Source organism: Acanthochromis polyacanthus, chromosome 16, assembly GCF_021347895.1.
Source record: "Acanthochromis polyacanthus isolate Apoly-LR-REF ecotype Palm Island chromosome 16, KAUST_Apoly_ChrSc, whole genome shotgun sequence".
Classification (NCBI taxonomy): Eukaryota; Metazoa; Chordata; class Actinopteri; family Pomacentridae; genus Acanthochromis; species Acanthochromis polyacanthus.
This window is the reverse complement of record NC_067128.1, coordinates 18,501,636-18,516,568: the sequence shown is the minus strand read 5'-3', so window position 1 is coordinate 18,516,568 and position 14,933 is coordinate 18,501,636. Positions and strand designations below refer to the sequence as shown.

Below are 14,933 nucleotides of genomic sequence, written 5' to 3'. Positions count from 1 at the left end.
ATTGGAACCCCCTACAACAAAGAAATACATATCCATTTTTGAGCCTGCATTTACATATTGTAGTCAACTTGGAAGAGTTAAACATGGCTTTACCGTCTACCCATCTGTTCCTCATGAGAAGCATCCTCCATTGCAACACCCACAGTAAATAAACGACTAGACACCATAAAAAAGACCTTTAACACTGACATAGCAACCTTTTACGTTTTCTCTGTCGACTTACACAAACAAAGCTTCATGGAAAAGCCGTCAGCTCTGCAGAATTTAAATCACAAACATATAAAATATAATAATGCAGTGCAGGAAAGACAGGAGAACATTAAGGAGAAGTTATTTACTTTTGTCTGTGTGTTCAGCTTTTATTTTTATTCAACATTACTGTGTAAAATAAATCTAAATTTATATGTCTCCAGAGTTGCATTTGTGCATTGCCTCTTTCCAATATTTCAAATTGTCTTGTTTGAAATCTAGACACCAGAAAGGCCATGATTTCATTATTATTTTACCTGATAATTACACAATTTGTCCACATTACAGTCTTAACGAACAAATTATGTTATTGTATAAATGACAAGTGCAGCCTTCGGCTCTGTAGGCAAACAGAGGAAATGCTCCTTGAATAAACATTTTTAATTCTAAGTATATTTTGAGTGACGTCCTTTGCTAGTCATGTGGTTGGTAATGGACTTCGTAGAGCCTCTGTGTGTTGGAATGGCTTGTGGAGACTGTACTGATCACAGCTGGCTGACGACTGAGCTCCAGAGCCCACCTGGCAGTCATCAGGAGTGATTGGTCTGGAGCTCCACACCTGCTGTCAGCCACGGTTCGCCACCCCACCTCAACCGTCAGATTGGTCCACCACCACAACTCTTCCTCCCACAAGATCCCAACCGTCACCACACCTGGATATAAATCTGCACCCAAACTCTCAGTCAGGGCGACTGAGTTTTAATGTGACCAGGTCAATCTGGTGCCTCTTGTGTCTGTGTGGTCTGTAAGTTCTGCAGCCACTAAGGGGTGGCTAAATGAAAATTAAGCTTCTGTTAGCAGCTGCTAATTTGGTGAAAAGTTACATGTGACTTGAGTCTTCCATGTTGTGTCTTGTTAGGAAATGTGTTCTTTTTCTGAAGCACCGGTTTTATTTGGTTAATTATGTGCAGTTGTTTGCATTACTTTCTGCTGTTTGTGGTGGGTGTTGCTACTGTGCCTAAATTTGAATAAGGAGTTTAGTTCTGCTTTTGTTTAGCTGGTTTAAGAATTCTGTTAGACTTTGGTTTTATTGTAGTCTATGATTTAGCAATGTCCAGCAGTCATATTTTTCTTTGTTTGACCTTTTATGTCAAATTTGTCACTTAGCAATAAATTGCTTTACCTAAACCGATGGCAACTGGCTGTTCTTATTACACCCAGCTGACCCTATGGTTGGGTCTTGGCAGCTGTCAAAGTTGTGCATTTAAACCAGGAGTAGTGCACTGTAGTGATCATCTATTGCGGGAGGTGGTACTGTATAAAAAGTACTCTAAATGTGTGACGTTTGAAGTGTACAGCTCTCCTGGTGCAGCCTCTGGCTCTGCAGACACATACTATTGTTTTTGCCCACTACCTTCATTTGTCAGCACCTTAAACTTCGTGGTTTAAGGTGATCATGTTTTGAATGCAATGTAAATTTATTACATTGATAGTACGTTAAAATGTCCCTTAGTCCATTCATCATACTGAAATTTTCTCTTCTAAGTCCTCCTGTTCACCACTAGGTATTCACAAATGCGCCCTCAGGAACCACATGACTGAGTCACGTGGTCAGGATGTACTTAGCTCCACATGGGTGCACTATCACTTGTCAGAGCAGCTGTGATTGGAGCCGGCGAACATGGCTGAGGATGTGACTGTGTCAGAGGAGACTTTAACAAGTTGTCTCACTCTGCTGGTCAACGTAAACAGAGTTCTCTTGCAGAAAGCCAAAGAGGATGCAGCAGGTAGGCCTGATCTTACAAGCAGGGATGTACGTCAAGTGACGGACCTCATTGGAAATGTGAACATTTTTAGATGTTTTGTTACCAAACAAGGTAGACACCGCTTAGATAATAATTTCCATGTGTTGTGAATATGTTTTGGTCTTTTGAGTAATTCGGCATACACAAGATTCAGGAGATACAAGCTAGCACCAACTGTGATGAAATTTAAACTTTAGTACTGTTTGATAGCGCAGTGTTGGATGCGGCTTCAGTGCGTTTTACATGGAAGAAGACTGGAGGGAAAACCAGATGAGCCATACAATTAACCGCAATATTTTGTACGCCGAATTAAAGAAGAGATAACTTTCATTCAGAAATTATATTTAGTTTTGTTGTGCAGTTATGTTTTTGTTTTCATTCTGCTGAGGACGATAAAAAGCAATGAATTTAAATAGAGTCTGGAGTTACGTTTTCTGCATGTTGGATAAAAGGCTAGATTAAGGGTAAAAAAAAAAACTCTGTTCTTTTAGTTCATCCTTCTGGTTCATGATTTTCTACAGCAAACATTCACAGGTCTGTTCTGGAATATTTCATAACTTGGCCGCAAACATGCATCTAAAGCATTGTTCACGCAAATTAGTGAGATCAAGTCACTAGATTGAAAGGCCCCATTGGCATGAAGGGGGTGTAATGTAATCCCTGTCATGCTTACTGCCAACATAATGACATTGCACAAATTGGCTGGACCAATAACTGGGGCTCTTTGTTCTCACACAGTCTCCCTGGAGAACTTAGTCCCTCATAAGATCTCCACTTTGTTTGGCCTGATCTCGGCCGGTGGAGACCTCTACAGAAGGTGAGTTAGAGGGCTCTCAAAAAGAAATGCATTTCTGTGTGTTTTCAGCTATAGTTTATCAAACTTAACCAATCTGCTGTTGTTGGACAGCCTTGGAGTGAAGACGAAGTCTGAAGCAGAGGCCATTTGGAAGAAGTTCTACCAGTAAGTACAATGTAGTCGATGGTAATCAAACAGCAGCTTCACATCTTTGTGGGGATTGTTGCATTGGGAGAACGGTGGGAAAAAAAAAATACTGAATCCGTAGATTACCTGTCATCGTATCAGATTTTCAGTGACAGTGAACAATGACATATCCTATAGACATTGGCATGCAGGCGGAGTAGAAAATAAGCTGGTAATTACTTATTATGGGTGTTGTCTTTCAAGTTTCTGCATGTGTCCTCATTCCCTGCGGCTTATTGAGTCGCATAGTAATTTATTAAGCTTTTATGTTGTGGGATCCCTCATTAAATGTGGAGAGACAGATGATATCAATCTTCCTCCATCATTCCCATAACCCTAAAGTTAGGTCATACCATCCACTAACTTCTTACTCTTCTTGTTTTGACATTTAAGTCAACCTCAACTGTATGTATACTCTACTTAACACACAACACAGCTGATGCAAAAGGTTTCACAAGTGTCTTAGGCGAATAAATCAGACATATTATGCCCCACAATTAGAGGTGAAGCTTTCAGTTTTATAGTTGTCATCACAACTTTTACACATTGTCTCATAATTCTACTGTAATTAGCACTATGTAGAGAGGCTTGTATGAATTCCAAGAAATCTGACCATGTAACATCTTAAATAATTCAGACAGGACACTATGTAAGATTTAACCATTTACTTCAGAATGGCAAGCACAGAAACGAAGTAACTGGCATAACAGGAACAGCATACATAATCCAGATTTAATACACTGCTGTTTCAAAGTTTGGGGTCATTTAGACATGTCCTTATTTTTAAGAGAAAAGCAGGTTTTTTTTCAATGAAGGTAACATTAAATGAATCAGAAATATTAATGTGATAAATCACTATTCTAGTTGGAAACGGCAGATTTTTTTTTTTTTATGGAATATCTACATAGGGGAACAGTGGAACATTTCCAGCAACTATCACTCCTGTATTCTAATGCTACATTGTGTTAGCTAATGGTGTTGAAAGGCTAATTGATGATTAGAGAACCCTTGTGCAATTTTGTTAGCACATGAATAAAAGCGAGCTTTCATGGAAAACATTAATTTGTCTGGGTGACCCCAAACTTTTGAAAGATAGTGTAGTTTTACACTAGAGATGCTTTGTGGACAAGTAGAGGCAGGTGGTAAGTGTGGTGCAGACAAAATGAATAAACACTGAGTTAGTTATGAAGTGGTGGGCTGGACTTAAGTAGTGAATGTATGGCAGAAAAGGGGCGCAACGCTGAATAAGCCAGTAATTTAAAGTCTAGTAGAAATATTCTTTGTACTGGGTGCTTCTAAAATCTCGGACATGGGACATCCCATTTTTTTTGCCACCATAGATTAAATATGACTATTTTATTAAATATACACTGCTATTCAAAAGTTCGGGGTCACTTAGAAAAGTCCTTTAGCCTAGCCGCGCTAGACCCAGGTCTGAAGACACACGGGTCTAGGAACTCTCAACAGGGAGGGAGGCGGGCTAAAAGGTTGTCTTTCAAATCATTCTGCGGCAGTTGGGTAGGTATACAACCAATCAGTGCAACGAATAGGCTGACGTAGTTCCTAGAGCACCGGAAATCAGAGGATGCGGTAGTTCGGTGAAGCTTTATTTATACAGTCAATGGGTGAAGCTCAAGTATATTACAGACATGTTAACAGAAAGATTATTCAGAGTCTGTGCTAATGGAGCTCAACGACTGTTGTCGTTTTTGTTGTCGACCCTGGCAGAGAATTAAATTTGTTGCCGTGGGTTGTCTAGCGCAGCTCGGCTAGTTGTTTCCGGTTGTTTCTGTCAGAATCGTTGCGCCTCTGTCGTCACTTAGTTACGCCCGCCTTCTGACTCTACACTTCATGGTGATTCGTCGGCCAGTTTTAGGAGCATCCAACCTCGAGGCTTACCGAGGGTAACTAGACCCTTGCGTCTTCAGAGCTGGGTCTAGCGCGGCTAGGCTAAAAGTCCTTAGTATTGAATTTTTTTTTTCAATGAAGATAACATTAAATTAATCAGAAATACAGTCTAGACATTGCTAATGTGGTAAATGACTATTGTAGCTGGAAACGGCCAATTTTTTTATTTTTAATGAAATATCTACATAGGGGTACAGAGGAACATTTCCAGCAACCATCACTTCTGTGTTCTAATGCTACATTGTGTTAGCTAAATGTGTTGAAAGGCTGATTGATGATTAGAAAACCATTGTGCAATTATGTTAGCACATGAATAAAAGTGAGTTTTCATGGAAAATATGAAATTGTCTGAGTGACCCCAAACTGTTGAATGGTAGTGTATATTTTATTCTTTATCAAATGTATATGAAGGTAAATATATTATTAATTAAACAGAATGTTGTTCAAATTGTCATTTCTTGAAAATATGTATTTGTGCCTCTGTGTCAAGACTTTAGGGACGCCCTGCATAGTTATTAGGGAAAAAAGCATCTTCTTTAAAGTGCGGCCCTAAAACAAACTTTTGTTAAAATTTGATTGAAAAGCTAAAATAATGGGGTCATTGTGTAGTAATCTCACTGGACTTTATCTCACTAAAAACTCATGAGTAACTTTCCATGAAGATGCCACTTAGAACAGAGGTGGAGTTGGTGGAATCTGAGATCTATGACTATCAACTAACAAATATATTGGTTGGTACTGAGCAGGGTGAAAATACTGAAGAATGCCAACATTAAACAGTGTATGTGGATCACTGTTTTCTTACAAATGAAAAAGCATAAGACGGGTATGAAGATCTCTGTATCACATAATGTCTGTGTTTTCTCAGCCATGAAGGAGTCAGAGACCAGGTCGAGGAGCTCATGCAGCTGGAGGTGTGTATTTGTGGTTTTATTCCTTTTAAATGTTTTCATATTTTTTTTGTCATTTAGCTTTTTAAAATTAAGCCCTAACATTCACCTCATAAATGTAGTAAATCTTGCCTTCTGATCAGGCAAGACTAAACTGTACGTATTCTGTTTTAAATGTTACAAAAAAAAAAATCAGGTCTTGATCTTAAGACAATTTAGTTTAAAAAGATTGAGATCAGTTTACTTAAATAAAGGCCTCAGAATGTAATGAAGTCGTCATTTATTTTGTCTTTTCTGCTGATTTCTTTTCTCGTTTTGTGTGTTGATCAGTGTCGAATCAGTAAAATATTGGCCTAAGACAACGTTGTAGAATCCAGCATTTTTACATCTTTGCTCAGGTAACAACTGAAAACTGTGATAGAAAAGCTGATCAATCAGTGCAACTTTTAATGATTAACTGTTTTCAGTGGCTAATCAGTTCACATTCCCCTTTGTACCAAGGCTACATTTATCAGCTTAATCAGTTATATCAAGAGAACTCATTGTTAAACGTATAATAAACTGAGGGTCACGTGGTCCCTGGTGATTTTCAATCATGCATACTTTTTTTTTAATTTATCTGTCAAATATGATGGTAAAATTGGTATTGATTAGATTTATTTTGCCATCAAAAGTCTCAAGTTTAACTCCACATAGAGAATTTACTGTATATAAATCTCTTCATTTCACCATTAAGGCTTTGGATAAATAGTCATCAGAAGGTGGCGCTGTAGGATACATGACTGGAATAAACACAGAAGAAGAAGAAGCAAACTTAAACCAGCTGTTTGCCAACTCCTAAAAAAATCCTCAAAGAAGAAGAAACAAACAAAACTTATTCCAACTGTGAGAGAAAACTGGAGAAAAATGTTCAGGAATGGTTTTAAATCTGTCAAGTTGTGATGATTGTTTTCTATCGGCAGGAATCAGAAACGCTTAATTCTGTCTGAAGACAAAACTGGATGTTCACTACGTCTTATTATGAAAAGGTGTTTCTTCTCTCAGGAAGCTCATTGACTTATTTTGACGTTTCCATGAACTTTTTCTACTGTTAAACGTCAAAATGTGCATGAAAATGTGTCATGGAAACAGGACTGCAGTCACTGAGAAACCCAGTAAATATATTGTCAACAAATAAGTGCAGTATTTATCTGGAGGGAAGAGAAACTAAATCCACATAATAAATGCTTTACAAAGCAGAAATAGTTCTGTGTGTTTATATGGAGGTGTGTATGTTGGCTTGGTTTATAGAAAGCATTATAAAAGTACAGTTTGGTCAAAACTAGTGCTGAAGTAGTGAAACGTTTATGGATGTGCCGCTGCTCACCATTTTATACCACTCTCCGATTGATATCTTTGTATGAAGGGCATTTTATTTATTATGTTATAATGTTTTATTCCCTGGACTTCTAATTGCTTTTGGGAAAATAATTAACAGCTTAACTGGAAACACAAAATTACTGTTGGCTGATACCCAGATTGGAAAAATTATGCTTTCTTCTCATTAGTTTAGTAGCAGCAGTATCAAATTAACATTAACCCACTAAAGTATGTTTTTTTTTTTTTAATATAAAAGATTTTCAAATTTTCCAGAGATTGTTTTTCTGTGTCTGCACCCAAGATTATGACTGATCTTCTTGAGACAGAGATGGTTTATTCTGAGCTGCTTGTATTTACAGAGTGAGTGGGACTCCTTCCTGGAGAGTGTGGACAAAGACCTGCAGACTTCACAGGAGCAGCTGCCAGTAGCAAAAAAGGAGACAGCCTGAGCCCTGATATTGCGTTCACAGATGCAAGGAGTGGAGAGTACGTTCACACATCATCCCCGGCATTTGAACAAGCGATACACACCAGTTCTGCTAGTTTGAAGGGCTGTTTGATCTGGTCGCTACTCAGAGATTGGCAAACTGTGTCAGTATTTCAGTAAATCCGAGTTTGTTGTGTCGCTGTTGTGTGTTTAAAGGAGCGTGACTCTGGGTCAGTACCTGAGTAAGGGTCAGAAGCTGCTGCTGGTTCTCATCAGACATGTTGGATGACTACCGTGACGAGACCACTTGGCCGAGCTGGAGAAGAGTCAGGTCAGTGTTCCTTCAGTCTGATGCTACTAATGTTTTAGTACAGCAGTTTTTGACCCTGTTGCTTAAACATATAAATTTTTACAAACCAGTACATTATGTAATAATTAACAAAATAATTAGCAAAAGCGGTTTGCATTACTGAATTGTGTGTGAGGTCTACTGGTCCTTAAGTCCTTGGCTATTTCTTTACAATGGCCACTTTAAAAACACGTTTAATTTCAGTCAGTAATGGATAACGGATAAAAGACACAATGTTAATAAATGTGGTGATAAATCAATTCTCTGCTCGAAGGGGGCGACCCCATAGACAAGTGGTTAGGGGGCATACTACATGGAAACCTGAACCTGATTCTTCTTTCATCACATAAATTGTTTTTCTTTTGCTGCCAGAAAAAAGTTGGTTTCTGGCACTTTTCTCCCTGTGCTTGATTACGGCGACCTTTTATATATGAATGCCTCAGCGAATTGTTTGCAGTCTTTGGACTCTGTGTATCATGGTGCCTTAAAGTTCATCACAGGTTGTAGAGCCCTCACTCACCATTGCACCTTATATGCTCAAGTTGAATGGCCCTCTTTGACGATGCATCCACTGGTACACATTATTTATGTGACTATATTTCTAGAACCCACAGCAATTACGATTTACGTTCCAATGATTTATACTTGTTAAACGTGCCAAAGGTGCATTCTGAATTAGGGAAACACTGTTTTAAGTACTCTGCACCTGCTGCCTGGAACTCTCGGCAGAAGACACTAGATCTGAAGGATCTCATCACTATTGGAAATTTTAAAAAACGTACGAAGGCTCTTGCAGCAGCTAATTCTCACACTTGTTTTAATGTAAATTCTTAATCCTGTGTTTTATCCAAGCATGTATTTTATTTATTTTGTTGAATGAGTTGGTGTTGTTTGCTTTTAATTGTTGCACTTTTAATGTTCCTCTGGCTGTTGTCTTGGCCAGGCTTCCCTTGGAAAAGAGGTCAGTGTATCTCAACGGGACCGACCTGGTTAAATAAAATAAAAAATAACATGGGTGCAAATGTCCTGAGCAGTGAGTCTCTGGTTTGGGCTATCTCCTTCATGTCATTGCACTACTGCACATCCTTCCAGTTCCTGCCTCTTTTCACAGCAACTATGAAATAAAGGCATAAAAATGGCCCAAAGAGAATGTTGAAATAAAAGCAATAATCTGCTCAGCACTTGATTTTGATCTGTTTGGAGAGTGTATCCAGTGTGTTCCACAAAGTAGACATTTATTATGAACACTACTAGCAGCTTGTTAAAAAGTAATAACCAGGAAATGGCCGAGTAGTCTCCAGCTATGGAACAATTGACTTGATATGCCACTTAAAAATAACAGGAAAACTGAAAACTTTTTTTTTCTTCCTGTAGTGGGACAGACCAAATGGGTTTTATGTTATATTATGATTATTACAAAATGTAGTTGTGCATGACAGCAGAGATCCCTCCTTCCTCAAAAAAAACTCGCTTTTCATAGATCAATGACCTCTGTGTGTTTGACCACAGTTGTGAACATAACAGACTCGCAGGCCTCGCTACTTTAACCTAGTTTCTTTTCACTTACTGTCTTACATGCCGTTAAGCATTTCACTCTACCATGCCTGTTGTCCATTTGTGTCTGTGCTTTTCAGAAAGCGATACATTTAAATGTCGTCTATCTGGGCCGAGTACAAAAATGTCTTATGTTCCCACAGTACTAGAAGTATGCTCAAGTCATCACATTTAGATAATGATTAAATCATATCGGACTATAATTGTGTTATAAGAAAAAATGCAGAATCTTGAAAAAGGGGGAATGTTGCCTCACATGTGATTTTAATCAATACAACCTGTTACTAATGCATACCAGTAACTGTTTTTTGTTGTACTCACAACTGATGGACCCAGGACAAATTAGAGCTATTTTAATTTTTACCCAAACTACATTTCCCTGATGTTTAAATTAGGCATTAAAACAATGTCACATTTGCAGGGATGCTGAGCTTACGCTAGTGAATAATTCAAGCTAGCTGGCTAGTGCACATCGCTTTTAGTTGAACAAAAAGACGAGAGGAAGTTTACGTCCAGACAGTGTTACCAAGACACAAACATTTGCCAAATGTGTCACTTAGTTATCATCCTAAAAGCTACATTTCATTCAATATTAAAAAGAGAAGATAAGTAGCTAAATAAAATTACAACAGTCATACAAATAACACTAGTAAAAAGTAGTTTTGCACCTGTATTACAAGAAATATATTTTTCTGGTCTTGTACATTGAGTGTAGTTGATGGATCCCAACAAAGATATTAGATTTCTTGCTGACAGTTGTAGTTACCCTCACTTTAAAATCCTCATTTAATCTACCCTGTATGTCTTTGGACCACGGGAGAACCCAAAGGAAACCAACATTGCAACGGGGAGAACAGCAGACAGTCAGGTTCAAACTCACAGCCGAGACCACTGGCAAAGTACCAAGACAAGCAATCTTACTATCGTAAGAACTACATAAAATGGGGATTAATGATAGACTTGTTGCAAGCAGCTGTATGTTTTCCAAAGTTAGCCGGAAGTCTGCTGTAAAATATCCCCTTACTGCAAATATGCTGCAACACTGTCAAAGGTTAACTGCAGCTGTCGGCCAGAAAAATCATCTATCCAAGAGTTGGTACCCAAAATGGCCTTGAAAGAGGTTCTAGACAGGCGGTTCCTGTTGTTGCAACATGGTCTAAGGTTTGGCACTAAAATGGCCCCAAGTTACTGCAGAGAAAAACAGACTAGTATTACAAGAATACCATGCTAGAAACTTTTTTCCCAGACATAAACTGATGCGATTGTAACTCATGGAAAACCTGTTAGCAGAAGTTTAAGTTCAGCACTACTGGCAAACTGTGGTGGCTAACCAGTGGTAAACACATTGGTGGCTAGCTTCTTAATTTTCATAGAATGTTGCTGGATGTTTGTCACAAGTTGCAAACAACCTTTTTTTGCCAACTGAACTCTTTATACATGATCAACTCAATCAATATTCACCACTTTTAAAAAAATGTCAAATTTAAGATGATCAGGCATGGGGTATTTGGTAAACTGAGGCGGAATGACCTGTATTAGTCTTCGCTCAGCAAGAAGGTAAATCTTTAATTCCCAAAATGCTGAAGTATTCCTTTAACTGTGTGGACACTTTGAAGCTTTTTCTGGCTACAGAGGGTTCCAACATTTTTTCCAAAGTGGCTGTCTTCACTTCGTCTTGCAGGAACAGCTCATTTGCTTCCATATAAATAAATTACTGGCAGTAGAACAAAAATGTGACTCTTCAAGAGAAGCAAAAGGGAATTCTTTGGCTGGCTTGTAATCCGTTTAACTTTCTGTCATTCTGTTGCTCTGCAGGCTCTTCTAGAGGCTCGGTCAGTGCGGGTCTTGGTGGTGTCTTTCGCCAGCATGGAGGCAATTAAGGTGTGGTTGGACCAAACTGGATCTACCTCGAATACGGTGCTGGATCGACCGAGAAAGGTTGGGATGTATTTTCAATCAAAAATTTTCAATAAAAATCTTCAATTGAATTACATAATAAGGGAATTCTGTATAACTAACCTTTGTAATATGAATCTGATGTAATAGAGTCAGCCTGCATTTGTATACTGTATTATACTGTCTTTATGTAATAGCAGGTGCATATAAATAAAACAGGCTGCAATGGAATATATGGAATCTAGAAATGACTGTGACTAAGCACAACAAAGCAGAGGGAACCAAAGGATTTATTGAGCAGCTGTCTGATGAAGTGTCATAAAGGCCCCGCAAGCTGAGCCTCCAAACCATTCGTTCTGAAAATCCAACCACCAGATGTTAGAAAATGTGAAATGGAAACAACCAAAAAATGAAGGCAGAAGCCACAGGAGCATTTCCACATCACAGCAGCAATCATCAGTGGTGATACATGTGTGTATAAAGAATCTGATGTGCTGCTGTTTTGTTGGGGTTTTTTAAATGTGTGATGCAGGCTGTATAAATCTGTCAAAATAGACTTCTGGAGTAAATAGTGGACAAATATATTTTTCCCTGCTGCAGGTCTACAGGATGTTTGGCCTCGGCTCGTCGTACGCCAAAGTGATGAAGTTCAGCATCCTGCTACAGTACTCGGAGTTCGGAGTTGTCAACAGAGACTTCCCTGACATCCCTCCTCGTCTGCTCGAAGACATCTATCAGGTACAAATGGACAAAACAGCAAAACATTTTGACAGTGAGTATGCGCTGATGTAGTGGCCTGAAAACCAAGGAAATAATGCAGAGCTGGATTGACCTTTGCAGGCAGCCCCCTTTTTGTATTTGCACATTGTTCCTTGAATACTACATGGACCTCAGGTTTGCTGGGTATATGCACCACCAAAGCCATGATGTAAAGTAGCAGAAAACTTCCCAAATTCTTGGTTTGAGCAGTTTAAATCTACAATATTTTTTGGCCACTGGGGGGCAGGGAAGACAAGTTACAAACAAAGCATTGCCTTCGTCAGAAAGTTATGAAGCAACATTGATTTGGATATTAAGACAATCATGTAAACACTGAGCTTATTCTGTATCTCTTTTTATTTGTAAGTCCAAGGTAAGTGTTACGTGTGTTCACCCTTGTAAATTTGTGTTATGTAAGATTGCTGAGTTACTAGTGAGTTTACCAGTTAATCACAGTATACCTTGAAAACTCAGCATTCAGATTGGTGGTCTGTCTCAGATTGTAGTTTTTGTAATCAGAATAATTTTCCTCCTGGATAAACATAATGACCAAACTTGTCTGGAACTTTTTTTCACCAATAACACTGGCCTGCAAAATTGTCTTTCTCCATTTTATCATTCGAAAACAATAACAGATAGTATGGCATGTTAAGGTGAATGTAGTAGTCTTGTTCTAGTTAAAACAGAATTATGAACCTAGTTGAAAATTCCTTCAAATAAACATGCACTACTGTTTAAAAGCTTGGAGTCACAAAAAAAACAGCTGTTTTTAAACAAAAATAAGGACATTTCAAAGTGACTCCAAACTTTTGAACAGTAGTGGATAGTGGTTGTCCAGACAAGCCACAGGATTATGTTATTTAGTCTGAGTCAACACTAGTGAATATAATTAGCACCACCTTTCAAATCTGATGTAGTCAGAGCTTTATTGATCAACTCAGTATACGTAGATGGTGCACAAACCATTTGAAGCCCTTAATCGCGATTGTTGCAAATCAAAGAAAATGCAAGAATTACCTGTTCACCTCATATGAACACTTTACCATTCATGTTGTATCTCGTCTAATCTGCGACAAACAAACCTTCAGTCATCTCCATCAACCTAGTTACTAGATTGAACTAACAAGACAGTGATGCTTTAGGTTTAACAACCCAGACATGTACTTTTGTAGCTGCTGACTTCAGTATATTTACTCCTCTAGTTAGCAAAAAGATGCTAAAGAGCTCAAAAGAGATATACATTCTGCCAATAATTCTCTGTGGAAGTCATCTTTCACTTTACATGAATGCAGCTTCAATGAGCTTTTTTTTTTCTTCCAGATGGGAGGAGACTTTTTGCTAGACGAAGCAGGGAAGGTGCTTCTCTGTCATACATGTAAAACCCCTCTGGACAGGCCAACTGTGACAGACATCCTGCAGGCCGCTCAGCATTAAAATATCAACGTACGGACCGAAACCTGTGAAAGCTGCATGTGGACATTGATCAGAGGTTCAAGAGGTTTAAAACATCACTGACACCACAAAGGAAGAGCAGCTCTTTGACTCACGTTGATGATGTCACATCTCAAATTCATGACATCATGAAGAGGCATGACTGATGCTGAACTGTGAGGCAAAGACAACTGCTCTTCTTTGTTGTGTCAGAGTCGTGATGGAAGCATTAAAATATCAATGTGCGGACCAAAAGCTGTGAAATCTGCATGTCAGCATGTAGACGTTGATCAGGGGTTCAAGAGGTTAAAAACAATACTGACAAGAACAAAGGAAGCGCAGCTCTTTGACTCACGTTGATGACGTCACGTGTCACACTCATGACATCATGAAGAGGCGTGTCTGATACTGAACTGTGAGGCAAAGACAACTGCTCTTCTTTGTTGTGTCAGAGTTGTGATGGAAGCATTAAAGAAGTAATGCAACTGAATTTAATTAGCACTTGATTTTGTAGAACATATGTGTGTGTATGTTATTAAAAAAGACACTGATTTGCTTTCGCAGTTTTAACATTAAAGGTGCATCACGTTTAGTGGTCCCAAGAGGTAGCATTTTTAATTTTGAAAGGTTCCAATGGCCTCATTACCCAATGCTGTAGCAATACGATACTACAGCTGACTACTTAATTGAACTAATTATCTTCCTTTTGAAGGAAAAGTTCAAGAAAAATATTTTAATCTTTTAATGCAGATATATTTTTAGATAAAATTGTGCTTGGCTATTTTTCAAGTGGGGAAAACAAAGATGTAATTGCTGCTATGTTGTACACTGATCTTTTTATATCTTTAAATAAAATACTATCATTTATCATGAACTGGGGACAGTTTGATGTTTAAATCCCTCACGATTACAGCAAAACAAATATGAAGTACCAGATGCTGGTTGCAGTATATGGTCAAATATGTAATTATGTTCTTTGATTTAAATCAAAGTTTGGCCAAGTATATTCCAAATTCATGTACATTTGCATGGACTGAGACAATGTGATATTTTTAGGACCTCAGCTGGCATTGCTAAATTAAAAACGTTCACTATTGTGTTTCTGAAAGTGAGATATCAGATGTTTTATTTTGGGATTGGCACTAAAACTCATTGTATTGTACCAGCACTGGTATTAAAAAAACAAAAGATACCCAGCTCTTCTGATCCTGAGTGCTTCAGTTAAAGGCAACTGGACTCTCTTCCTCAGTTCTGGCTAACTGGTGTTCTACCTATTCATTCTTTCCTCCAAATCAGAAGGACACGTAGCCTGTGAGTGACCCAATGATTCATGTGCCTTGAGGTTTGAGTAGTTGTGAAACATGACTCAAGATGTAAATAACCG

General features: G+C 38.4%; 1 protein-coding gene across 1 annotated transcript; it reads left to right on the top strand.

Moving 5' to 3' along the window:
- The first annotated feature begins 1,788 nt into the window (after positions 1 to 1,788).
- selenol (selenoprotein L) lies at positions 1,789 to 14,423 on the top strand. The gene is given in 10 exon segments (XM_022215508.2): positions 1,789 to 1,976; positions 2,733 to 2,811; positions 2,902 to 2,955; positions 5,753 to 5,798; positions 7,493 to 7,553; positions 7,556 to 7,619; positions 7,777 to 7,891; positions 11,279 to 11,401; positions 11,960 to 12,097; positions 13,439 to 14,423. Coding segments are annotated over 10 exon segments (900 nt in total). The 5' UTR covers positions 1,789 to 1,870; the 3' UTR covers positions 13,553 to 14,423.
- The last annotated feature ends 510 nt before the right edge of the window (positions 14,424 to 14,933 follow it).